General features: G+C 38.9%; 2 protein-coding genes across 12 annotated transcripts in view; one reads left to right on the forward strand and one right to left on the reverse strand.

Annotated features, from left to right (window-relative positions):
* The window catches only part of kif13ba (kinesin family member 13Ba), a 49065-nt gene extending 42966 nt beyond the window's left edge, over positions 1-6099 (forward strand). For all 6 annotated transcript variants that reach the window (XM_063479779.1, XM_063479769.1, XM_063479805.1 and 3 more), the window contains exon 39: positions 43-6099. In XM_063479779.1, coding sequence (XP_063335849.1) covers positions 43-248 — 206 coding nt within the window. In that variant the 3' untranslated portion in view covers positions 249-6099. The remainder of the gene's footprint in view (positions 1-42) is intronic.
* Positions 6100-8463: 2364 nt separating this feature from the next.
* On the reverse strand, positions 8464-27541 carry LOC134631460 (homeobox-containing protein 1-like). 6 transcript variants are annotated; one of them, XM_063479847.1, is made up of 10 exons: positions 27369-27541; positions 21598-22089; positions 19799-19884; positions 19586-19696; positions 17181-17337; positions 17012-17094; positions 16495-16590; positions 15975-16063; positions 14937-15020; positions 8464-14836 (listed from the first exon to the last, which is right to left on the reverse strand). In XM_063479847.1, the coding sequence occupies exons 2-10, from the start codon at positions 22086-22088 to the stop codon at positions 14504-14506; spliced, it is 1530 nt and encodes a 509-aa protein (XP_063335917.1). In that variant the 5' UTR covers position 22089; positions 27369-27541; the 3' UTR covers positions 8464-14503. The 6 variants fall into 6 exon arrangements, with proteins under 6 accessions (XP_063335917.1, XP_063335907.1, XP_063335898.1 ...); XM_063479837.1 differs by having other exon boundaries at positions 15975-16066; XM_063479828.1 differs by having other exon boundaries at positions 15975-16069.
* Between the last annotated feature and the right edge of the window lie 388 nt (positions 27542-27929).

Below are 27929 nucleotides of genomic sequence, written 5' to 3' on the forward strand. Positions count from 1 at the left end.
CTAAATGTCTGTCGATTGATGGAGATGACCTTATGTTTGCAGGTAAGAACGACGGCTCCGTCGGAGGTCAGCGGTATTTCCACTGTAAGCCGGGTTACGGGGTGCTGGTCCGCCCAAACCGGCTGTCCTCCCGCGAGCGGACCCATCGGCAGACAGGGGAGTTTACCCCTTCTGCCCACGTCCCCATCCTGCGAGGAGAAGCCATTGTTGCACGCCGAGGGGAGAATCGCAAATCCTGGAGCAGCTGAGACATGAAAACTAGGAGCCCACAATCGTCGTCATCCTCCTCTCAGCTATGCAACAGGCTCAACTCTACAACTGACCTACTGCCTAACCTCCTACAGTTAGATTCTACACTCACTGCATCCATTCATAGAGTCTGGATGGATATAGAATAAACACGGTAAAGAGAACTTTCAAGAACAATGCAAGTAAGATAATGAAAGACTATGCAGGATATTTGGAAGTACATGGAAGGACCAGTTATCATGCGGGAAGATGATGCTACTTAAATTAGCAGTCAGTGGGAAGACTGCTGAGACTGAATGAAAAGCAGAACTATTTGGACCAGGAGTGAGGACTGAACCCTGCAGGCTGGATGATGCTTTCTTAGCTGATATACAGGGATGCAAACATGGGGCTTTTTTGTGGTCACACTGGGGTAATTTGGTTGGGAGCAAGGTATTTTTACAGTGGGATGGAAGACTTTCAAAGGACAAGGCTAATGGATTTACTGGCCTCATCTTATTTTTTTTTTTGTTGTCGTTCATCTTTCACGATTAATTGTCAGCCCATAATAGTTGTTAAAAGAAGTCAAAGGATCCTATTTGACCATAAAGATTTTATAAAGCTGACTGTTAGGCAGTGAAGATTGGCGTCACTTTTCTTTGACATTTTATTTATTTATCTCAGTTCCTGAGTACCACAAACCTCAAATCATATTGTGGCAGTCGATATTTGCTGCGTTTTCACACTTGACATGTTTGTATCCCTGCATATGATGCCTCTACTTGATAGTCCAGAATTTAACGCTACGGTTGCCACCTTCCTGAACTCTCCAGGTCCAATTTGCAGACTGACACTTTGACTCTCCCTCTTGGACTCCTTTTTGTTTTTTTCCCCATTTTCTTTTGAAGATTGATCCTCCCAGAATGTGCCTTCACCATGGCTTGGTTTGCATTTGTCTGTATATTTAACTCCTTGTAGCCGTGTTTGTGTTGAAGAGAATGCCTTGTGTTAAGTGTGAGGTGATCTCAGGGACTGCAGAGGGGAAAGCACAGTGTGTGTGTGTGTGTGTGTGTGTAAATGCTGTACAGTGTTGCCCTGTGTGTATGTTAATGTTGCAGTCGTGATGGTGTTAAAGATTAGCTGCGTACAGCAGGAATAGTCGTGACAAAGCCACTATGAAACTGGGAGGCTTTAAAAGTTGATTTTTGCACTGGAGACGTTGGATAAGAAGCTTCTGTACGTGAACAGAACATGTCTGTGGTTATGATGCAGCGACCAGATAAGGTAACGAGAACAGGTTGGCTTTCTTTGGTGTCGTCTTTGTTTTGTTTGTTTTTTTGTTTTATTCTTTTGTTTGTTTGGATTTTTAATCCCAGTCAGCATATTCCCATGTCCCTGAAAGTGACTGATGATATCCGGACACCAGGAGGCGCTGTTTGGGGAGCACCTTAGTGCTGTGGAGGTGGAAATGGGCAGAGTATGTGCTGAGGAAAAGAAAGTGACTTAAGCTTGAGAGAAGGGTGAATTTGCTTCTATGCATTTGATCTTTTTAAAAGTAAGTTTTTAGTCCTTGTTTCTTTATACTGACACAAATGGGAGAACGAGCTATGAGTACATTTTGGGAAAGTGTTAAACCCAGAGGCAGTCCTGACTGATCTGTGGCAGAAAATTTAAAAGATATCGTAGACATGTGGATTATTACTTTTTTAATTAGGTTTTATGAAACATTCCAGAGGGATGATGACATTTTTACACTGAATTCTATTCTTGTGATTTAATGTGATTTAAATCGTTTCAGTGCACCAAAGCACTATTAGGAATGAAGATGGTATATGTGTTTGCAGTGCTTTTACAAGTTAAAGGACACCTATTATGCTTTTACTCATTTCCTGTAATGTATATACTTTCACAGTGGTGAACGATCATATCTAAAATAAATGTTTGCACAAGTAATCCCTATAAGCCAAAATCTAAGGCTTTAAGCTTCTCAAAATGCTCTGTTTCAGACAGTTTTTATATTCTTGGCTCTATATGACCTAATCATCTCAGGTTAATCTCAGGAGCCAATCAGGAAAGACATCCTGAAGCGAGGGGAATGGAGCTAAAATAGCTTATTTCACTCTATGAATTGAGGGGCTGCACCGAGGCCAACTATAATATAAATATGGGTTATTTTGAGTAAGTTGTAATTTAATCTGTTACATGATGGAAGTCCAAGGAGAAAAGCAAAAATTTGAAACATGTTAAATCTGTTTAAAGAGTTAAAGTGTCGGCCTTTCTTTTTAATTGTGACTCTCCCCCGAGTTTATGCAGCTTTCACAAGAAGCCTGACAAAAGGATGATATTCCAACATGATAAGTGATACAAAGCAAACTGTATGCAGTCACATGGGAAAGAATGAAAATCCTGGAAATGAGCATAATAGGTCTCCTTTAAAGGGCCAATCCAGTTCAGTTCTCATTGAAAAGTTTTACTACCTGTGAAAACGTCCCGTAGCTCTGAGGAGGAGCTTTATACACCTGAGCAAATGACACTTTTCTATAAATTTATACAGTGAAGCCACAGATGCATTAATCTCGTGGTGAGACTCTAATAAAAGCTGCTACGGAGTTGCATTATGGGAGATGTTTTTTGGAGGGTTCTGGAGTTTTGTTGGCTTTTGCTTTTTTAATTTAGGCGGTCCTTTTTGAAAAGGCTACACTAAATCTCTGGAGTAATGTCGAGACTGAGGTGAGGAAGTGTTCAGTTTGTCTCAGAGAGGGAGGATGAAGCACGGCCAGATGGTTTTAAAGGTGGAAAATAATTCATTTTGAACGTTCTTGGGATATTTTAGCTCTATGGTTCCTTTAAAAGAGTCTCCCAATGAACTGATTGTTTTATTGAAGGCTGAGGCAGGTTTTTGGTGTCTGTAATGGTTTTCAGGTTCCTGGTGTTGATTATGGAACGGTTATCTGGATTACTGTGTGCTTATACTGTAAACACACTATGTCTGAACACTATCGTCTTTATGGATCCATCAGTGAAGTTACTATTTATGTTTAAATGCTTGTGTGCACGCAGTGATCGCACACAAGCTGGTAAAGCCTTTTTATTTGAATAAATAAATGTTGCACAAATGATTTAATTAAAATCGCTGCTATTAGCGTTGTAAATTTACCTGTAAATGAATCAGTTGATTACTCGTGTCTCATACTGTATGATAGATTGGATCTCAGTAGTAGTGTTTAATTCCCAAATTAACAAACAAAACTAAAGTCCGTGCTCCTGGTTCAGTGGCCCATATATTTTTATGACTTAGTAAAATTCTTACGAATGAGGCACTTTGTCGTATGAGCCTTGAAGAAGCGATGGGCAGGATATTTTCTGGGTGAAGAATCACTTCTGTACAGGAAACTAATTGAAATCTAAGATGAGGCTCCACAGTCTATTTTATTATCTGTGTATTTATTGTCTGGCCATAAAGTCCAGACCTCTGGAGTCCTTTGATTGGCTAGTTTCTGCCTGTTGTGTCATTAGTTAGCAGGTTGTGAAGTGCTCTGTAGGTTAGTTTTCAATAATGTGGTCTGTAACAGTTCGGTGGTATAAAGGAAGTGTTCCTGTGTGCGTTTGTGTGTGTGGGTGAGTGTTGAGTGCACCTGTCTCTGATTCAGTTGTGTCTTTGAGTCGTTGCCAAGATGGGAAAATAACCGTCAGCGGCCGTTTCACGTACATTTCCTGGGACTTCAGCATTGAGCGGCAAGCCTTCGCCCTCGCTGCTCTACTGGCAAAAATACTAATTCCCGTCTCTGCGGCCGGCAGACTTTCCCGTCCTGGTGTCTGCTCTGCTTTGTGGGTTTGAGATCACTTCAGGCTTCTGGATGTTCTTTTATGTTGTTGTGCCTCAGAAACCATGTATCTTCCACACACTGTTTTCATATCAACGCTTCAATTCATTTGCACAAAGGCCTCCAGAGGGAATTGAAGACTTAATTTCTGGAATTATTGTACATGTAAGAAGAAAAATACAAACTTTTTTTTGTTTGTTTGTTTGGTTTTTTTTAAAGATGAAGTGGGGTTTTTTGTTTCAGATTACCTGTTTTTCTTCTCCTTCTTCTAGTATGATTATTTAAGATTACTCACTGCTTTCCTCCCAGAAGTTAAACTGTAAAATGTAGCGCTAAGCAGAGCTAAGCTCCAATGTAGATGGACTTATCTTCCAGCACAATCTCCTGTTTAGCTCCCCATAGCAGTGGATCAAGTGTGATGAGGACATAAAGCAGATAAGAATACAGCTCTGTAGACTGCAGGATGCTCAGGATCCACACGTCAACAAGGGTTGATTTTTATTTTATTTTTTTAAAAGAAGAACTGAACAAAAGGAAGTGTAGCGTTAGTAATTGCTGTTTGGATGAGTTTAATATTCTAGCTTCAGTTCAATAGGCTCCATCTCTGCTGCAGTAGTTATAAAGATTAGAGGTAGAGATTGTTTCCATGACACTTCCATCAGGACCTCATTTAATTCTACTTGTATTCCTGTGATATGGATCCAAGCATAGCCGTCTATGCCGGTCTGGACGAATCTTTTGTCCCTCACAGTTTCTTTTTTAAGGTTTTTTGCTTTTATTTTGCTCATTTTCAGTCCCATGTCTTTGCATCGTCTGTCGTACTGCCTGCAGCTGCATGCTGAGTATAGGATCACTGGTTTTGAGCAAACCCCCGCCTGCCTTAATGTGGCCTTCAACCTGGAGCCAGACTAGTTTCAGCAGCAACAATTTCAGCTCTGCTCTGTACTAAACTCAGCAGTATTCAAAAGGGTCATTCCAAAACCACAGAAAGCCAGTCTGGTTTAATTTTTAATGGTTTGGTCCACAGGAGCTGTCAGGTTTTATTACTCTCTTCCAGTTAAAGGAAGGCTAATGTGTCGCCCCCTAGTGGGTACCATTCCTGACTTCCTCACAGGGAATTTTCTATATAGCTAGACAGTGAAATTTAACCCACCACTGCCCTGCAGCAGCAACCTAACAGTTACTTGGGATCAAATCGCATCTTCGAAATTGTATTTTCTTGGATTTGTGTTGGACAAAAGCATATTTTCCTGCCTGGGTAGTTAGTTTTCACCTTGAAACTACCTCTGGCCTTGCTTATGCCACCTCCTGCTCCGAGGCCCTTTTATAGTTATTTTTTTACAGCCTTTCACTGCTGGCAGCAAGTTCCTCTTTTCTGTGCTAGCATAAACTGCACAAATGAGCAATATGAGGGCATCGGGCGATGCATTGCCGCCTTGTTGCATGTGCATCATTTAAGATACAACTTCTGCTGGTGTATTTTAAAGGCTGTTATCAATATTCCTCTGAGGTACCAGCTGCCATATTTTTACCGAGCTGAGCGATTGGTGCTTGCTGAGTCAGAGAGTTTACTCCTCTTGTTACTCCTGCAAAAAAACGACAACAAAAAAATTCTTTTCAGTCGTGTATGTTTTAACCCATTCAGCTGAAAATATTTAAATATTCAAGTGTTTGTTTATTGGGCTTCAGCCTGGTCAGCAGTATTAATAAAGCCCATCTATCATCTTAACTAATCATTATCAGTCACTGCTACTATTGATCCTTTAGGGCGGGTTTGTCCTGATGTGTCATTTGTATGTGTGAGTGCACCATCCAAGTGCTTGTTCGATGTATGTATGTGTGTGTATATATATATATATGCTCATATTAAGAATTATAAAAGAAGAAATCTGAGCACAAGTTTGGGTTTTGATTAATTTAATTGTTTTATGTAATTCTATGCTGCAATCCAAAGAATAAACATGTATTATAATAAGTGTTTTCTTTTTTTAAAACCATCTGAAGGGTAATCTGATAAGATTAAATTAAAAAAAAAATAAAATAAAAAAGAGGAATATTAACAGAGTATTTGTTTGTTTGTGCCTAGAAGATTTGATGCTTGAAGTTTTTAGAAATAACTGCATTTTGTTTGTTTCATTTGTTATCTCAAAACACAGCTGGCACCACCAGTTGAACTTTTTTCCATTTTCTGTAACTTTTCCTGTAATTTTACAGATTTCCTGTTGTGTTTCTTTCATGTGGAGAAACGGGTGTAATGTTGAAACAGCACTTATTTTGCTTCATCTCAGACTTTTCATTATATGTAAATTATTTCAGAGTATACATAAATTCTTAATACTAGAAGACACCACAACTTTTTTTTTTTTTGGTTTATTATGGAGTTGTTTTACTGGTCAGCCCATTTAAGATCAAATAAGGTCAAATGAACTAAAGTGAGTCAGTCTTGTTGCCAAGTTTTCGTTAGACTGTGTAATTTGCTCAGATTATAGCACAGAATTAATCGTGCGTCCTCCGACAAACACTCCCCTGATTTAAAAATGTCACAGCTGAAAACTCAAATATATAAGTTAAGGCAGGATTGTTTACACCACTCAAGGCCAAGACAAAAAGTTATTAGGTACTTTTAAATCACTTTAATTCCAGTCAGATTCCTTACAAAACTAATTTAAAGGATACCTCAGCCTTCAACTTGGTGTATTAATTGATGTGTCTCAAACTGCTTCAACTACAAATAAGTCAAGTTTAAAACCGATTTATTTCTTCATGTAGAAAATATTTATTTTCTTAAGACTTCAGAGCTCCTGCTTTTTCCAAATTGGTAACTCTGAGCCACATTAACAGGAAATACAGAAGCTTAAACTGGAATTATTTTGTTAATATGTCTTGATGCATTCTCAATCATCCAGGAAAGTAAATCTCCAAAAGTTGATTCTGTTCATCTGGACGTAGCGTTTTGTGGGAGAAACGTTTCGTCACTCATCCAAGTGACTTCTTCAGTCTCAGCTGACTGCAGGTTTCCCCAATCTTATAAACAGTACATTTGCATAATGACTGAAACCAGCCCACTGAGGAACAATGGGCTGGGAGGTCAGTTCCTTAATCATAATTATGCAAATTCTCATGACCGTTGATCAACAACCACTGACCAAAAAACACTGATCAAAGAACACTGATCAATGGCCATGAGTACCACTCACAGAGAGTTGGGGAATGGCTGCAATCACAGCATTGTAAGATGGCGAAAGATGTACCCTTAGGCCCCCTCCTCGATTTAGAGATGGTCTTTCCCTTTTCACATAAATGTGCCATTATGTGAAAAGGGAAAGACCATCTCTAAAGCGTTTTGTGACGAAACGTTTCTCCCACAAAACGCTACGTCCAGATGAACAGAATCAACTTTTGGATATTTTGTTAATACTGTGGAACATATATTCCTTTGACCCACCACATGTTAATACACGTCTCTGCATTTAATATCTGGCTTTCTTCCTCTTCATGGCTTTTGTCTCGTCTCCTTCATCAATCCAACCAGTAGTGGCAGATGGCTGCTCCATCCTGAGCCTGGAGGTTTCTTCCCGTTAAAAGAGTGTTTGTCTTTCCCACTGTCACCAAAGCTCTTGCTCATATGGGGTGGTCTGATTGTTAGGGTTTTCTCAGTATTATTTTAGGGTTTTTACCTTAAAGTACAACACGCTTTGAGACAATTGCTGTTGTGATTTGGAGCTATACAAAAATTCAACTGAACTGCTAATTATTTATTTATTATTAAAGTAGTAAGACTACAGAACCTAGCAGGTTTCATATTTCGTGTCATTGGGCAGGGCTCAAGTGGGAAAACACATATTTGCAGCACTTCAAGGGTAAAATGCTTAAATCATAATGGTATGAGTGAAAAGGGAAAAAGCTTATGGACAAACAAAGTCAGTTTTCCTATTTTCTGGTTTCCTTTCTTGTTGTCCAGCCCACTGCACATACTCATTAGTTTTCTCCCGTGGTTGCAGGCACAGATCACACTGTACGCATAATGCAATTACACAAAGCAGTTTTACAGATCTTTTAGATCAGTGGGGTTATTTTTTCCAGTTCCAGTACCACAAATGACTACTTGGGAAATTAGGCAGCAATCTAATCACAACCTCTTGGCCCTCAGGAAGCAGATGACCTTATTTGGATGTCAAATTCTTTTACATGTGCTGGTTTTATTTTCAAAATGTAACTTAAAGTGTTGCTTCAGACTGTATAGTGACAAGAGCAGACACTCAGGTCAAACCTGATGACTTGAACGCATTTATATCTTAATAGTTAGTTTGCTCACTAGTACCGGAGATTTCATCCAAAGTCTCAAATGCCTTAAATATTCTGTAGTGAGATGTGCAGGTAAAGAAAGCACAGCAGCACACTCATGGAGTCTGATCAGTTTTTATTCCCTTGTAAATAGAATATCAATAAAAACACACCTTAAATATAACATAAGGTTTATCCAACAGATGAAAAAGTAACAAAAGGCCTATGTAGAGTTTCTACATAGCGATTACAGAACAGTCTACTGTCCAAAAAAGGCACTAAATCCTGAAATAGAAAAGAAGCAAATAAACAGAAAAATCAATTTAAACTGATACAACAAAGATCCTGCTGAGGTTTGATATTTTTCATTTTACAGAGATTTATTGAAGAGCTTATTGCCACAGTGAAATGGCAACCACTGCTTGTTTTCCTCCTGGCTGATTACATGAGAACATCAACACCGGAGCGTCTCCATTTCACGTCGACCACATGAATGATAGATGTGTTTTTCACCTTAATTTAAAAAAAAAACAAAAGAAAACCCAGCTTTTTTTTTTTTTTTTTAACTCTTTAAACGTGAAACTGCATATCACAACACTGAGCAATGAAGGAGGAATGAAAGCACCTCACATGAGAGGCATCAGTCTCAAATCAGCTCACAACCTTAACATGCACCCTGATTTTGTTAAAGGAAGCATCTCATATCCAAACTTTCCTGTTGAACAAAGTATTTGCTGTACTATGTGGACCACCGGCCAAACTGACGGCGGGATATGGCACAGGTAAAGACGAGTCAAGGTGTAGTCAGTGCCAAACATATGCACAGGTAGATGTTCCAAAAAAAGAAAAACAGTTCAACAAGGCAACAGAGGACTGAAGGCAGATGGATACACAAAGCATTAATGGCCTGACAGCAGCACGAGCAAAGGCTTTTCTGTTTCTGTCCTACTGTTTTTTATTTCATGAGAACTTTAACTGTATTAGGCAGTTTCTGGCACAAAAAGAGTCCATTTAGATCAAAACAGACAAACAAAAGCACAGCAAACACCAGAAAAGACTGAGGTTTCTGTTATTAGAAGCAAATATGGGTTCTTTATGTAAGGAAGTTTAGCTTATTTCTTAACGTTTAAATCAGTGTTTACTCTCAATTTTGTAAGGTCTCCTGGTGGTGCTTAACAAATTATTGACACCGTTAGATCCACCTCAGATGTATCTATCCAATCGTTTTATTAGACTGCGATGGGTAATCAAACTAAGACGGTGACCTTGCCTTTATTTTTCATTTGCAGTTTTTTTTTCCCTTTTTCTTATGTACAAAATAGCTAAAATGACACAAACTCACACTAACTGGCTGCTTCAGACCTCCAAAATGCAATGTCATGAGAAGACCATGAAGGCAAAAAAGAATAATCTCAAAATAGCACAATGGCCTAAATGAATCCATAGATTCATTTCAGAAAGGCTTCTGCTTAGCAGATTAAAAAGAAAAAAACAAAATAAAAAACGATCTGTAACCCTTTGGTGGGTTTGTAAATTTTGGTGTAAATCATTAAATGACAGAAAGCTACATAACTGACTAATAATGTCTCAAATGCTTAAAGCAAAGACACCCAGGACAGCTCTGCTGCCGCACAATTAAAGAAATCCTCCACCATGCAACAAAGTTTCTCAGACATTTAGCCCGAAACACTGAAATCCACCAGAATGACAGAGAGACTATTTCGTATTTTATGGACCCTGGTGGACGTTGGAGCTCATAAATGAGTAAATTCCCTTTAAACGTGATATTTACTGGCTCTAGTTTGAGGAGAAATTTCCCTTTTGAAAAGCCGCTGACGCTTCTGTTGTCAGCCAGCGTGAATCATCTTTACGGCCTTGTCACAGTTTGATCCAGACGGGACTGACACAAATCAGCTCGACAGTTAGTTTGAAGCTTTGATTCACATTGAAGCAGCTGTGAACAAACCTGCGGGGAGTAGCTTATAGCTGAATGGGAGGGAGCGAGGTATATATGTTGAGTTTTTAAACTCTGAACTAGTAGCTTAGCCTGTAAAGCACCTGGTGACGATGAACCGGTTTGAATGAAGCCGCTTTAGTGTAACAGAACATCATGTTATTAGCTGTAGTACAGTTAAAAATGTACAGCCATTGTAGAAGTCTGCTTCGTGCACTGATCCTCCGTTAGTGCGCTGAGAAAAATGAGGCACTTAAACATGAAGCTGAGGTGTGCTGCACCTTCGTAAGCATTTAGGTTTCTATCAAGTGTTACACTGCACTGTAGTATTATTAATGTTTTAGCCTTTAAGAAGGTTTTAGTGTCAGCTGTAAAAGGTAAGCAAATGTAAGAGCTGGACTGATAGTGTTGAATGATAGTGTCAGCAGTGATCCCCCACTGAGCTACACTCACTTTTTTTATTTTGTTTCAAAGGTTAGTAAGTGTCTGTCTGTGTGCGTGTTGCTCATACTGGAAACTGCAGTCAGTCTTTTCTCGCCTACAAACTTGAGCTTATTTTCAGCCATTGCGAGTCAAAATTTTGTCAAAATCGTCAGTTAAAAACCTGGATCCTTCTATCCCGACAGACATACTTGTGACCATATATCTTTCAATTATCTTAATGTTCATCAGCGGAACATTAAGCAGCTGAGGAGCCATGTCTCCTCCTGGACTCTGATGGAACAGGATGTACATACAAAGCTTGGATCACTATGACATTTCTGTTAGTGTGGTTGAAACGCTCAGAGCACGGTGCTTAGTGTGCAGAACATTTTGGGAGTGCATGACTAGGCTGGCGTTTAAACCAAAAGCCCCAGAGCCCTTACTCACTTTTGACCGGTGGATGATTTTGTATTCACTACAAAACTGATCTGGAAATTATTTTGGGGTTCTGGAGCTTTGACAATATAAACCACGAGCAGTTTAGTAAAGACGGATGGCATCGCTGTGACGTCACCCACATCTGGACTTCTTCGCCATTATCGTCTTGGGTGTTTTGAACCCAGATGTGAAGACCAAGGAGTGTATCTGACTTAAACAGTTAAATTATGGCTTATTAGATGCTTCCATGCCTTCAGTTTTTAAAAATACTTTTAAAATTGAAAGGTTTAGTTCATTTCATGTTGAAAATGTTAAACAGTTAAAAATCTCTTAGACTTCTACAATGGCTGTACTAACCTTAAATATCTTCGATTTTACCTCAATCAAATATTTAGTTGGTTTTTTAATTATTATTAAAGGAGAGTTCTTCTTATGGTGATTTCAAAAGAATTAGCCTCCTCTGGCCTGTCAGTCAGTCTTAGTGACTAGTGAAATCTTTCAACAAGGACTCAAAGCACCATAAACAAATTAAGTGTCATTCAAAATGAAAATACATCTTAAAAGTGACAGTGTGTGTTTTGAACACATGGCATATCGAGCACAAACACAGATATACCTGAAAAAGTAAAATATAAAAATGATGCATTTTGCTTGAAATAGTTTTTGACACATCTGATGCGTCTTTGATTAGCATATCTCAAACACACAGTTTCATCCATGATTATCATACACTCAGAAAATACACAAAATTTTAAAACTTAATACTTTGGCTAATGTTTCACTCATCTTTCACCAACATGATAAGACTCATACTGATAGTTTCTCTCATTTGAAGCTAATATGTCTATATAGTGTACAAAGAAATGGATTTGGATACATATACTGTATTTAAGTATAGTCTGTGTGTCTACGCACACACACACACAGAATAGAAAGATGGGTAACAAATTAAAGGAAAAACCCAATGTCGTGTCAAGGTGTTGGCCCTTCATGCGCTGGAAATTCAGTGATTCTCCAAATTTCTAAAACTCTACTACAGGGATTAACAGCATTCCTCCAAAACATATTCCCTCATTTGGTGTTTTCAGAGTCCTCTCTAACTAGCCCACATTCTCCCATAGGTGCCCAAGTGAGTGTAATTCTGGTGACAGTCTGATGACTTCACAGCTTACAAGAGTCTGCTTTCTGTTTTCAAAAGCCTAAAAAAGGAAAAGTTGTTTTCTTGGCTCATTTTTTTCTGTTCATCGGCTCACACAAAATAAGCACAACCCAACACTGCCAAACTGGTGAACGTTAAATAGACCTGTATTCATATAGTGCTTGCATACTATGGGCCTTTAAGAATATGGTGCAAACACTCGCACTCTGATAGATAAATCGGGGGCAATGATATTAGCCACTTACTGATCTATTGCATCAGCACTTACAACAGCAAAAACGTTTCAAATACCTATGTTTGGTACACTGCAAACACAAAAAACAGCTGATCCCAGCTGAGAAGTGCAGAGCGTAAACAAGTAAATAAATAGCTACACAACAAATGTTAGAGAAAGAAAAAACATATGGGCCACTATAGTTGGAATATCAGGTTTTTTACATTACTAACTATCATATCAGCACCCGTATTGAACATCTCAAATGTGTTAATATGGGGTTCAGCATCTTGCCCAAGGACAATTTAACATGCAAACTGAACCACTAATCTTCCAATCAGTTTGTGAATGGGTCTCTCAGCCACCAAGCACCAAATGTTTACCACTCAATGGCCTCCAGCCAGTGACATTAACACCAAAAATACTTGCATTTTCACCTCAAAAGATAACCATTTTAAAAAAATGAAAATCAAAAGATAGATCATGTTTAGAAAAACTTAAAGCACGTCTGAAAGCTATATGCACAGTGCATGCCTAAAGATACAATGCACTGCCAACCTGGAAGAGAACACCCTTATTAGGAAAGTAGAGTTATTGTGACCTTTCCCTCTACAGGGACAAATAGGCCCAAACTGGATCCTAACACTGTAGGGGTCAGTGGTTCAGTTTCCTTTAATTTATCACCCATCTGTATTTATTCACTTTACATTTTAATCTTTAGTATTTAAACAGCTTTATGACACTACTGACTTCCTCTCAGCTGAATGATATGTGTTGATTATTAATTATATAATCCAGCAGGTAACTGGGTACGAATGAATAAACATCACCCGGTCACAAGGACGCCCAGGTTTCTAGTTTTCATACAACTCTCTCAAAAAACGAAAACAAAAAAGCGAAATAAAAAAAAAACACTTGTTATCGATTTGGAAGCAAAGTAAAGCCATACAGGATTTAAATTCTCACTGGAAACTGAGGCCCAAATTAGTTTAAACGCTACTAAATTCACAGTATTTAAATATTTATAAAGGGTAATTTCACTATTGTAAATAGAAATAAATCACATTTAAGTCCAAATTAGTGCCTGAAAACCTCAGGCGGCTGAATTTTCAATATAAAATTAACCACACGAATGCAAGTAAAATCTGTGAAAACAATAAATTCTGAAAGATTTAGTAATGATAAAATTGCATTATCGGTGTTTCAATCATTATGGCCTTTCGCTGCTTCTACACATTGAGTTTATCTTATCAGGCAGGGGAGGCTCATACTGTTTTTCTCTCTTTTTTTTTCTTAAACATTTTTCAGTCATTTTGGGCCCAGAGAGATATTACTTATATACTGTTACCCTAAGATTAAATATAAAATATAAAGAACTGTGATGAAATGTGCTGCAACACTTTATAACTATCAGTTAATATAAACTAAAATGAACGCATTTATCTTTTGAGGCTGTTAAGTTGTGTTGTGATCACAGTGCAAGACCCTGAAATGTTTGGAATTCCATGTCAAATACAGTGTTGTCCTGCTGTGAAAAAAAGCAGTTTTCCAAGAAAATCTGCACAATGCATGAAAGTCCTGTTTATCAGCCTTCTGTGGAAGATTTAAAATGCCTCAACATAAACAAGTCAACAAAGAAAACGGACAGCTACAGCATGTGTTCCCTTATAGGTGCGTCCTATTTCACTTTCTTTGCTGGATTTGTTTTTAGGTACATTTTAAATTTTCCACAGGTTGCTGGGGAACACTAACAAATAAAAGCTTATTGTTAATATTATAATTAGAATACAATAATAATGCCTATACGAGCGTAGCAGAGCAGGTTGGTGGTTGGAGGTAGGGTTGGGAGGTATCTCAGGGTTGGACTTTACACGACTTTTGGTCATTTTTTTCCACTTATTATTACATTCCTATAAAATCTGCTTGCATATAATGACACCTGTTTATCGCTCCGACAGCTCTGATATCTGCCCCTCCTTTCAGTCGTCCTCCAGAGTCTCCGTCTTGATGTCATTCCCCACACTGCACCCTGCGCCATCCCCCTGATTGGTTACCGCCGGGCTGCTGTCACTCACCGCCGCCGCCTTCTCCAAACTGACTGGATCCTGGGGCTCGGACAGGGCACTGTGAACTGTGGGCTCGTCCTGGAGAGAGGGGGAGGGAGGGGACCAGGAAACACCTGTTAGTCTGGAACCTTCCATCTGAGGAACCGCGCCTGATATTAGGGAGCGACCAATCAGAGATGTGGCCCTCTGTCCAGACATGCCCCCTCTACCCAGGGCAGAAAACCAGCTGGGAAGCAGTGTGGGAACCTGAGTGAGGGGATAAGAAAAAAGAAGGTTGAGTGGATCTGTAGCTCCGTGTGGAATCGCTGATAAATGTAAGGCGGGTGTAGATGTGCTCCAGCTGTACCTGGGTTGGAGAGGACAGGTCAGCTCGACTGAAACTGAACTGCCTTGCTGAAGCTCTCTTATCAAATAAGGACACCTCACAGCCCTGTGAGAAACCAGCAAAGAAGTTATACAGGGCAGAGGCAAGTTATCGGTGTCACCATATATTCCTGTGATTTTGATCATTCGCACACTGGGGCCAAACATTAATTTTTATTAAACATACAAGCACTATGAACAAATTCCCACGCTAAGTCGACTTATCAGAGGGATTTCTCCTCATATTGGAGCAATACGAGCGAGTTAAACTTGTGTTTTGCTATTTTTTCATGTGTCAAACACTTTTTATTGCCTTAGTATGGACCGACTGTAAATAAAGAAGATCATCAACACTCTGTTGTCTCTAACAATCTGTGGAGTGATTTCTGTGTGAAGGACTGTGACAAACATTTCAGTTTTCAACACCAAATCTGACCCTGAACTTTCTTTCTTCGGCAAATACTTGCTAAATGTAGTGTCCCTGTAACACAGATTACATGCAATCGGTTTCATGTGGGAGAACACTGTCTTGAAAGGATCAGGTAGACCATTTCATCCAAAGGCCTTGGGCTGATCAAGTAATTTGCTAACATTACAAACTAATCATCCACAGATTTACAGAGCTAAGACGCAGAACTGCTACATGCTTTCTACATAAATAGTCAACATTGTGGCAGTTGTCATTGTAGTGATACAGAGTTGCTGAAGGCACAAGATATATGGTACATACAACAGTCCAACACAAGTGTTGAGAAGCAAAAATCTAGCACAAACACAAGCTGTGCACAAGTGAGCAACATAATCACAACAGCAACAGCTGTGGGTGTCATTAATAACAATGGCTTATTGAGGTTATGCCGAGCCCCTTGAAAAGAAATTATGCAGACCAGGACAGTTCTCATGGGGAAAATCAGAGAGGCAATTAACTTTAAAAATACAGAATTCCTGCTTTGTTCTTTTTAGGGGGTTTGTGTTTCTATGTTCAGACATTAAGATGTAGGAATTCGCGTATATAGTTTACCTGGTCAGGGAAGTCGTTGCCATCCACATCGTCGCTGTTGGACTGACCTCCTGGACTCTGAACCTCGATGCCATGACTCTCCAAGATGGCTGCTTCTTCAAAAATACAAACGTCATCATAGCATATCGACTCAGCTACAAAACAGCAACACACTCAAAATAAGGACAACAGTGATTCAACTATTCAGAAGCTGCTCTTCTCGGAAAGAAAACAACATCCTGTTTCCTCTTCAGGTGTGCGAGAAATTTAACACTGTCTATTGTGATGACCAGCAATACTAGTGTGAACTGGGTGACACAGAAAAAGAACCTCACACAATTAGGATTTCTGTTAAAGTGAAACACAAGCTCTTGTGCGTGCTACTTGCACATAATGCTCTTAAGCACATAGATACAGTACAAGTGATTTCCTGTGGGTTCTTTATTTATTTACACCAAACCATACTGTAGTATACAACATCTAACGTGTATCTCTCTTTCACTCCCACACACACACACACAAATACAGACGTAGACATTACCAATATTAGCACGCCTCTTGATGTCTTTGCGGCGGTTCGCAAACCAGTTGTAGACCTTCAGGGATGTTACCCTCTCCAAATCAGACAGCTTCTTTCCTGTAAAACACACACACACACACACCAGACCCATTCAGTCTGCAACTGCGTTTGTTTATTAAAGTGCATTCAAGCCCCCCATATATCTTAAAACAATGTAAAGTCCGTTTTATTTATGGACAACAGCCATCTGAAGCTCAAGTGTTTTTAAAATTGTATGGAATTCCAATGATGACAGTGGGAAGATGAACTTTTAACTTTGAACAGGAAGACAGAATCAGTCTAGCACATAACTAGCTTTACAATGCAGTTAGAAAAATTAAGTTTGGGATCCTGCAGTTCTTCTAATTAATAAATACATATTAAGCCAAAGAAGAAGTTAACATATTTATACTAAATAGCAAATCTAATAATTCGTTTCCCCAATCACTAATATTTAATTTGGGATGCAATTCGCAACCTTTCCCCAGTAAGACTGTACCTGGTTTCTGTATGACAGCATTGCAGGCAGTGGCAATCTCCTCTCTCTTGGCTTCATCGGGATACTGGTTATCATTGAAATAGCTGCAGATACACAATGCACTTTGTTACTTTCACTTCTTCTTACATCAGTTCTACAATTCTACATCAGTACCCCTCCTCATCCTCACCCCTCCATGACAGCCAGACACTCCTTCCTCCAGGTAAATCTGCTCCCTCGTCGCAGACGGAAGCCACCGGGGGCCGAACCAAATGTAGGAGGAGCTTGATTCCAGTCCATCACCTCCTCCAGTGCTATGGGGGTGGCTCGCATTGCCAGAGTAGCACCTGGAGCATCAAACATGACACAAGATCAATGAGATTTACTAGGTTCTGTAAATTAGTAGGTTCTGGAAGTCAGTTTCGTGCCATTGGAAGCATTTACTGTACATTACCATAGCAATCACTGTCTAAATCAAACTTTTGTCTCTGTATAAATCTTTAGACACATAATACACTGATCAATGATCACTAACTTATATGTCATAGTTGGTCACACTGATAGAAAAATGTCAGTCAGAGGTGGTGATGATGTGAATAACTAACTTCTAACTTTCAGATGAGGCTGAAAGGACTTTAACATTCTGAACTAAATATATTTTAAAGCGTTTATTTTTCAATATGCAGCTGCAGAGAGGATCATGGATTCAAGCCACTCCAGGCTCTAGATCCAGTCATTTCCCAGCTCATCTGATCTGCATCTGTTTTGGACTTTTTTTGGCCCAGCACAATCTGTATTTATTATTTGATATTGCTCATCCTTCCCAGATAACACTGAAATATCTAAAATCTAGCTGATTAGCATGTAGATAGCTCTATAAAAGCTTACACATTTCTTTTAATACGCTTACATTAATGTTAACATATGTTATAACTTGAAACAGCTACTATCACTTAACACTTAGTGTTAATCTCTGCTATGGTTGTAAGAGTGCCCAAATTATAAATGCTTATACTGAAAAACATTAAAGAAGACTTTTTGTAAATCTTATTAAGCATTTCTTATCCAGTAATGGCAGAAATAATGAACTCCACCATAAAACATAACTTTGTTTCAGCCCACTGCTGGTCAGAAACTATTCAAAAAGCATTTTTTTTATTTAATAAAAACTTCCTTTTGACAGGGAACCTGTGCCAGAGTCTGTTGCTTTCTGTGTAACTAATAGCACAGGCATATCAGTAACCTGTGTCCATTTTCCCAGAATTTTATCTCCAGTTTCTGTCACAGACATTTTATCCCTGTCAGGTTACACCTGATTAGATTAGGTAAGAAAAATTTGATATAAAAGTCAAATGTAAAATTCCAGTTTCATCCAATGAAAATTCAAGTTGGGTGATGATGACCAGAAACTGTTTAAAAAAAATTATATTGTGGTCCAAACTAATTAAAATGTCTTCTTTCTCCTGTCTTGTATTTATAAAGATAAACATCATGGCCCACACTGAAACATAATCATATTCCTCCACCGGATTAAAATGAAGGCTCCGCTCTGTATTTACCCGTTGCCATGGTGAATCCTGGTATCGGCACATTGATGATGGCTTACTGTCTCTACTCACGCACACGCTTAACTGAGGTTGAACATGCTCAGAGTTGTTTGAACTTACTGTGATCAGCCTTTCTGGAATGGGAAACTCTGAGTTGATGACAGAGTTTGTTGAACCTGCTTCCAGGGACAGGTCAACTACATTCTTAATTCTTAAGTTGTATTTTTTTCAGACCGACTGGGAATCAGTACTTTATAGAGTAACAAGCCAATAAGGCAGATAAGAGTCATAATATCTGGAAGAAGCACCACGATAGTTTGTTTTCCCTATAGGGAGGTCACATGCTAACTAGAAGTAGACTCCACTGTTTTTCATTCTGTACATTCCAATATGCTGATCCCATGTTTAACACAATGTAGCCATTGTTTATTCCACAATTTATTTCCATAACTGTAGCCTTCTCAAGATTCCTAAAATGTAAAAAAAAAAAAGAGAGAGAAAAACAAGTTTTTTTTCTTACAAAAGAATTTACACGGATACTATCTATCAATGCAAGTCCCACAAGTCGTCTGAGCTTGGCAGAACTCTTCTATGCTTAGACCACCTGGAATTCATTACAATACTCCCTTTAGAGTGAATGCTTTAGTAATTGTTCAATTTAAATTTGTCGTCTTCTGTCTTTACCAGTTTTGTCTCTCAATTAATTGTATTTGTCTATTGTTTTGTTTTACTGTGAACCTTTTAATCCAAAGTCTTATTATTTATTATTGATCTATTACTGGTTGTAAGCTTCTTTTGTAATTTTAAATATTCAATATTAGTTGTTGACTTGAGTCTAAACATCTCTGATTCTGATTAAGCCTAAAAAAAAATCTTTCCGCTCTTGCTGAAAAAAAGACAGCACAGTGAGTCACACACTCAAAGCAGAACACTAGTTATTAAAAACCTCCCTCCTACTGTTTTATTTTACAGTATTTTTTCCACAGGTGGAAAAGTTAGAGAAAAGTTTTATGAGAACTGTGGAGCTGTTGGAGAAATGAGTTGTTACCAGGATTGGTCTTCTCCAGCTGGTACCAGCGGAAGAAAGCTCGCTTCTTCTGCTCGCTGAGGTCCGATCCCTGCTGTAGGAGCCAGTGGGAGATCCGGCTCTGACTGATCCCTGGAGGGGCGGGACCAGAGTCACACTTGTGGGGGTCTGGTGCTTGTTCACACACCAACATTTCTGCTTGTGTTTTAGCAAACAGATTACATTTATACTCACCTGTTACCTGAGCAACCACAGCCTGGGATATACGTCGGTTCGCTAGGAAGGATTTAATCTCTTCCTTGATCACAGCACTGTCCCTCCTACAAGAAGGGAGAAGAAAAAAGTACAACACATTTAAATTTTCAACATTACAAGCCTGATATTAATTAACACACGGCAACACAACAATCACTATACTTATACCAGATGTAACTGTCTGCAGTTCAGATATACATTACAGGCTGTTGTACCTGAATGTGTGCTGCTGTAATATTCCTTGCTCTCTTTCTCCTTTGATTTCATTTTCACACATCTTCAAATCAATACTGCTGATTGCTGCCGTCTGGCTGCAGACTACAGACGAGAGGCACTAGACTGGATGTGTGTACTTGTGTTCAATTTGTATGTGTGAGTGTTTGTTTGGCAGCAATCATCACATCATATTCATATTCAGAGTGAGCTACAAGCAGCCTTGTCAGGAATCAGGACCCTCTGTATTAACACATACCCTCTGCTGCTGCAAATTACTGTACATGTGTCTTTAAAAGCAACGTGCACCTATCTGAATTCCAAATTATTACCGTATTGTTTTTGCAGTAAACTAAAGAAAATAGTGTTATAATCTTTGTAGCACTAAATGCAGTTGGTTGGCAAGAGTCAGTTTTCCGTCACTCATTACCAGGACTGACTATCAAAATATCATACATGCAGGTTCCTCCTCTGCTGACTTTTCCAGTTTATTTACAGGTGACATGTTATAAACATATACAAAGCCCTATACTTTACATGATAACATAGAAGATACTGGAACACAACAAATACATCAACGTCTCTGCAGGGCAACAGTTGAAGTATGACAATAGTTAAGTGGCGGTGCTTAAGCGGAGCATCAAATCCTCGACGACATAAAAAAAGCAAATATATCCACGGCTGTCTATAGACAGATTTCTGTGATCAGGGATAAACAAAAGCCTGTATATAGACAGTGTCACAGATTATTGCGACACCATCTGTATTGTCCTAAACAAAAATGAGGACATGCCTTAAACTTTTGAATCTAAGCACCTCAGATACAGACATCAGGCTCTATACGGGTTTTTCACATCGGATTTATACTTCTGCGTTAAATCTACGTTGTACATACATTATAACTACAAACCCCTCTGAAACCTACACTGTTTTTCTTCTTAAGGCTAACCTAAAGGTTAATTTAATTTTTTCAAAGTTTATCTAGTGTCTGATGTTATATTGTTTAAGATAACAATTGGCTAAAATTATCTTCTTGCTCTGAGGATTTTTCTTTTTACTTCAGGCCAATTCAGTGTACATGCAAGTATTACATGTATGTATTTCAAAAGTATCGGTAAAACCATTTTATAAAAAACAAATTTCTAGGTGTTATTTTATTGAATCAAGGGAAGGCTGGTTTACTGGCATTTACGGCATGGAGTACCAGACTAAAACACTTAACAAAGCACTTGTCTGCTGTGCTTCATGACGTAAGTTTGCTAGATGTAGATCTGGCAAACCAGCCAGTTACTCCTCAGTCTTTAAGTCTTTCATTCAAACTAACCCTTTCAATAAACCAGAAATATCACCTTTGTGAGTCTTTGAAAGGGAAATACAATCATTGCTGTCTCTTGTAGTCAACATTTAATACAAATTAAAACAATAAAAAAAAAAAGCTGTTTCCTAATCCTGTTGTCTGAATGCACACCCTGAAAAACAACCTCCAAAATAACTTTCTATAACACCTAATCTGCTCTTAGCTGGTGTGCCCTCGTTTTACCTGCCATTTAAAGGGCTGTTCTTACCTCATCAAGTCCTCCACCTTTTCATCAACGTCTATGTCCTCTTCACTAGCTTCAAACGCATAACCTGGTGTGGTTACAGTAGCGCTAACCACCCCAAGAGGAAACCGGGGTGGTGAAAGCTTCCCATTGGTAACGGCAACCAAACCGTTTGGCACTACTGCTGTTATGGTATTAGGTGAGGCTACTGGAACAGGCAAAGGTGGGGAGGTGGTGTCAAAGTTGTTATTAGGGGACAATGAGAGGCGGTTGTTGGGAAAACTTGTCTGAGTGGCAGTAGAAGTCATGGAAGAAGAGGCGGCGACAGTGCTGGAAGATGAGGGTGGCATATAGGAAGGTTTATGGGTCAACTTGTGCCCATGCTGCCGATCCAGGTGATCCAGGGTGTCCAGAGCATGGAGAACCTCTGCCTGGGTGATGCCCGTCCTCCGTAGCCTCTGGAGGAGGTCAATTTGCTCGATGGTGAAGCGAGGCTCCTCACACTGCTGGAACATCCTGTAGGATATTTTAAAACTGTTTAGTAGAGTTGTCTGAGCTAACACTGGTATAAATTTTAACATTATATAAAAGTGGCATATTGCAATACCTTTGCTATAGCAACGCCATGCATTTACAGTCCCTTATTTCAACAACCTCCAACAAAAGCAAGAAAACTGTTTCAGCTGAAGGTGAAAACAACAAACAAACAACCAGTCTAGGAAGGAGAGATGCTGGTAGTCCGATGTGCAATCCAAATGTAAACAAATGATTCAACCAAGCATTGCCAGTTGAACTCCATATGACGGGAAGAGCAAATGGCAGATGGAAATTACTGATGCAGTTCTGGTTAAACTGAAGTGTTAAGCATTTATTTTATATTTAAAATCTCCAGAGAAAACACTAAAAAAATAAAAGAAGAAACACTGGCTTACATTTGACTTATGCCATGTCACTGCATATAATGCTGTGTCATCACTATTGCACTATAATGCCCTGCTGCTGCTGGTAGCTTGCTTCAATAGATTCACACTTTGGATTAGGTAGTGTGTCATCAGTGATAGCAGCTCACTGGAAAAGAGAGATGGAAAACGCCCTTTATTTGGGTACACTTCTAAATGCTGTTGGCAGCAAGCTACAAGCATCAATAAAACACAGTTCAGTATTTTTTAACATGATGAAAAATACCATTATTGCACATTTTCATGAAATATTGTGATATAATTTTGAGGCTATATCGCCCACCTCTAGCTGACAGTAATCAGTGCCCACTGCACAGTAACACTATCCTCATGACTGCTGTGAAGTGTTTGCAATGCAGGCATGCGTAGTGCTTCTATGTACTGACAGCAGTACTAAACACTTTAGAGGTGTTTAAAGAATGCATAACTTGAAATGACTATTCAGAAAAATAAATGCTTTCAATAAATAGTGCGAGTTTTATGAAACAAAATGAAAATCACTAGTTTTTAGCTCATTGCAGACTTTTTTCTGCACAATGAGCTTCACATCTCTGAAAGAATCACAGAAAAAATGCCAGTACAGTCACATCTGGTAACTTCCTGCCTGCAGATTTACAACACACACACACACACACACACACACACACACACACACACACACACACACACACACACACACACACACACACACACAGTAAGACGTCACCACTCAGCAGCTGCTGTCCAGATATGAAGCGCATTCCTACACATTTAATAAGCATTTTATTACAGCTGATGAGCTTTTGGTTCCTCTAATCATTTAAAGTTACACAAATATGTTATTCACCCAATTCACTGTGTTCCATTGTATGATTTTTAAATCAAATGCATTCCCCCCTCAATGCAGCCCTGGCGCATTAAATTTTAATTCTTATCTATAACTGCACAGTGAATTTGTCATTTCTGAAAAAAACTGTCATAACAGTCACAAGGCTGAACCGAGGGGGGAAAGCGGGAGAGCAAGAGAGGAAGATAAACAGAGAAATAAGAGATAAAACATCTGTCTCAGTGCTTTTCTTTCTGGCGCAGAGAAGAAAAACAGGCCACAGCAGAAAATCAAAGTCAGCAGGCATATCAACACGTACAGATATAAGAGAGGGAGGTTGCGGGTGAGTGTGTGTTTGCATGTGTGTGTGCATCTTGGGAAGAATGCCAAGAAAAATTTACATTTCAGGCAGCAAAGCTTCATACTTTCCCTCCCTGCTGCAGAGGATGACTCATACTGAAGTTAGACTGATACACAAGATCAATAAAGAAAACGTTACCACAAAAACGATTATCTAAACTATTTATATACTTCATTTAATTTGATACTCACTGATCGCAATCACCTGTGCAACATTTTATTATGCGTATTCAAAAATCAAACATATTTTCAGTTGTTTCACACAGTCTGTTTGCTGTACTTGGCTTTTTTTTTTTTACTTTTAACACAAATTCAACACAAAAGGAAACATCTGTATTCTTTACAATGTGCCTTAAAACCAAGTACCACTGGTAAATCAGTTGATCTTTGTGCACACTAAAAATAGATGTTTATTTTGAGAGGAACTGTCTTTCACACATTCACTGCAGCTCTGCACTTTTTCTCCTCATTACTCAGCGGAGCTGTAAGTGAGAACGTAAATGTCCGACTCAATCAAATTGAGCATTAAAAACTCTTTAACTTGCCAGCTCCCTAGTACAAAGTCCTTGCGACGTCCCATTGCGCCTGTATGAGAAATTAAAAAGAGTAATTGTCCGGAGAATTCGGAGAGAGCAAGTGGACGCCCTCCTACACGCTCCACCCAGGCATCACCCTCACCTGAACCAGGACTGCCAGTAGTGACTGCATCCAGTCAAGGCATTTTCAAAGATTTCATGTACTGTAAGTGCAAACTAGAAGAACTCATCAAAGTCTGGCTTTAAAGTCTCAAACTGAACCTCTCTTAACATCCAGCGGGTCAACAGTGAACTGCTCAGGTGTAGCACCAGGGTTGGCATTGCATTTTAGTTACATAACAAAGAAGCATAATTTCAGAAAGAACAGAAGACTCTTGCATTGACTATAGCTTTTCTTTTTAATTAAAGTTACAAAATGCAAAGAGCAGCTCTGAATCTAACCCTAACCTGATCACTGCTCGCCAGCGGGACTTTAAGAGGTTTAAGAAAAAAAAAAAGGAAAAAAAAACCCTCACAAAAACCGTTTTAGCTAACACAGATTTTTTTTACTTGTTGTATTAAGCATCAGCAACAGAACTACTTCTCTGCAAAGTCAGGAACAGACAGACAGAATTTTAAATATACAATAACAACATGTGATGAGGAGGCAAATGAGAAAGTAATCAGATAGAGGTCAATTAACAATGCCTAGCAGACATGCCACCAAAAACCCACCTTTCCTTTCAGCAGAGAACACTAACAGTAAACCATATTAAGGCAGGAAACCAACATTTATTCGCTGTATTTGAAACTGTAGCTTCCATATCAGGTTTTCATCCAGCCAGCTGAGGTTTGCCATTAAAATGTTAACACCGTCTGGCAACCACACTAACTTTGGTAAAAGGATAACGCCGGTAAAGCACAGACAAGGTACCTTGTTAAAGCAGTCCAAATTTAATCTTCAACAGTTGTAATCATTGTTAAAACAAAGAAATAGCAGATATATCCAGTAAATGTACACTAGCACTTTACTGAAGTGGATTTTAATGTACTTGTACTTTAAGTATTTTTTGTGCTTCTACTCAATATGATGCTCTTTGCCACATTTTGTACTCCATACAATTTATTTTAAAGCTGCATTACTTCATATTCTGAAGCTTTTAAAAATATAAATTACATGATATTATGCTGTATTATTATCAATAAAGCTACTCAGTGGCATATAAAGTATTTAAAAGCATCTCCAGCTAAAGCATTAAAATGATATACACATCAAAGAATCAATAATTGTAATGTGATAATATAACATCTACGATTCTGCAGGTATATTTTGATGGTAAACCTTTAATACCTTTGTGTTACTTAAATTAAACTCATAACCCTACTTAAATAAAGGGTCGGTTTAATACAAAACAACGCCCATTGAAACATTGAAAAATCTTTCCCAATGTTTTCTTATTTACTTTTTATCAAATATTCTGATTTTCTGTGGGCCCCTCCTGCCTTGTTCTTCTTTTGTGCCACCCCATTTAAACAAAATCAGAGAAACGCCCTTCATAAGATGCCACAATGCCAGTAAAATACTATCCCTCTGTCTAGCTTTTAAATGGATGTGTGTAGCTTTGATAGTCTTTGTCACAAAACCAGCAGATAAATAACAGGATATGTGTGCAAGTACAGACAGATTTACCAATAATTGAATAGTATTTGGCACTGTGTCATGCCTGCTAAGCACTGTATGTAGTACATGAAAACACACATATGCACACACTTCCTTTTTGAGGTGCAGACAAGAACAGTGCCAAATATGATTGATTCGTGCTGTATGTAAAAAAAAAAAAAAAAAAAAAAAAAAAGCAAATCAACGGTTGCTCTTTTTAAGGAAGTTCCTCGTTTTCATTATATATGATTTGCCACTCTCGTTGTGTTAAAAACAGAAGCAAGCTGGGCAAATCTGTCAAGGTGTGCTCCAAGATTGCTGGTGTCACCCTTAGTGACCTTCAGCATCTGGAACAAATGTTACGGACCATTTTGAACCCTTAGCATCCTTTGAGTTGCAAATGCTACCTCCAAGGTGAAGGTTTGCTCTCTCTCCAAACTTAGCCTCAGAGAATAAATTCATATTCTTACTTATTCCATCTGCTATTTCTTAAACAAATTTTGAACCATTCCCTCTTGAGACTGTAGGATACCTGTCTCTTTGGGGCATTAAAGTTTTACTCTACAGATATTTTTAAATAATAATCAGTCAAAAAATAAATAAATCCAACTGTCTCCCTGAAAAAAACAAAAAACAAAACTTCAGCCTGCGCAAATGTGGGCTATGACTTTTCTTTCTTCAAGTAGAGCAAATAAAGTCAAAGACATTAGGAAAACTATTACCATTCCTGAACCCAGTGACCTACTTAAAGTCCTATCCAGACGTGGCATGAACTGGTAGCAGACATGTGCCAGCTGTGCACATGCACAAAGTCCTTAAATTACAGTAAGAAACTTTTTAACTGGACTCTAAACCTGAAACGCAAGACAAACAAAACAACTAGTCGACTGTTGTCACCAGAGGTTATACTGTAACAGCCCCGTCTTAAGGTAAATCCGATGCAGAGGTCCGTCTTTAGATCGTCAACTTCAACGCCGAATCGCGTTAAAGAAAACTGGATTTTATTTTTTCCCTGCTTCGAGGAAAACACTGACTTCTCGATAGAAGATGTCCTAATACGTTTTACATATAATGGATAACAATACATGAATTCGGCATACATCTTATAAACTAATTCCTAGTAAACACAGTATAATAGGGCAATTATTATGACTTTCATTATTCAGCGTAATTACGACGCTCTGCTGGAATACACCGTGCACCGCATTAGCGAGCATTGTACAGCAACTGGAAAAGTTGACATTATTTTTTATTAAGTGACTCTTGGAGAACTACATACCCGCCGAATGAGAGCCCGAGTCGTTATTTTTCAGACAAAACCGTTAATATCAGTTTTGATAGTGTGAAACTTAACCGCCGCGGGAAAACACCGCCGCGGTGGCACTGGGGATTTTTTAAGGAGTTTGCAGTTATCAGACAGAAAAAAGGAAATGCATCGGGCTCCTGGCAGGACCGTTTGAAGACAGCAGTAGTTGGAGCTGGAGGACTTAACTTACCTTATTATTCCAGTCCAAGAGCCTCCGCGGATGTTTGTTTTACCATATATCTATCGCCTCGGGGCGCAGGGACACACAGACACTGACAGTTTTCCCAAAATGTCTCCTCTGCTTCTAATTGGGCTTCAATCCGCCGTCAGACAGATTCGCCTTTTGTCCGGCAGACAGGCGCCATGTTGACACACCGACGCAAAGAACGACGGGAGTCGCAGTTTACTGAACGTACAGTAAATAGAGTTGCCAGTTTATTAGAGACACCTGGCTGCAGATATGATTCAGTACAGTGGCAGAGAGCTGTTGCTTGGAAGCAGTCCTGTGGGATGTTTCTAATAATTTGGTCTGACATATATTTTTGGTTATACTTCTAAACAGGTTCAGAGCCAGTTTACCCATTTGTTCTACTTTTTTTACACTCACTAAATTTATTAATTTTCATTGCTGTTTGTGTAGTTTCAGATTCCTTTTTTCCTCACACTGCATTTCTTTGCTTTCCCTCCCTCCCCTTTCCCTTCCCATTGCAGTATGTCTCACACCTTATTTAAGAACTGCACTCACATTTGT

Source organism: Pelmatolapia mariae, linkage group LG1 (genome assembly GCF_036321145.2).
Source record: "Pelmatolapia mariae isolate MD_Pm_ZW linkage group LG1, Pm_UMD_F_2, whole genome shotgun sequence".
Classification (NCBI taxonomy): domain Eukaryota; kingdom Metazoa; phylum Chordata; class Actinopteri; order Cichliformes; family Cichlidae; genus Pelmatolapia; species Pelmatolapia mariae.

What these genes read in the sequence shown, in the direction of transcription:
- LOC134631460 (XM_063479828.1), bottom strand. Translation starts at nt 22,088, where the DNA reads ATGTTCCAGCAGTGTGAGGAGCCTCGCTTCACCATCGAGCAAATTGAC. An exon ending in GCTGGAGAAGACCAATCCTG is followed by an intron (nt 17,338 to 19,585) that starts GTAACAACTCAT and finishes TTGATGCTCCAG; the next exon opens with GTGCTACTCTGGCAATGCGA. An exon ending in GCAACGACTTCCCTGACCAG is followed by an intron (nt 15,021 to 15,974) that starts GTAAACTATATA and finishes GGTTTCTCACAG; the next exon opens with GGCTGTGAGGTGTCCTTATT.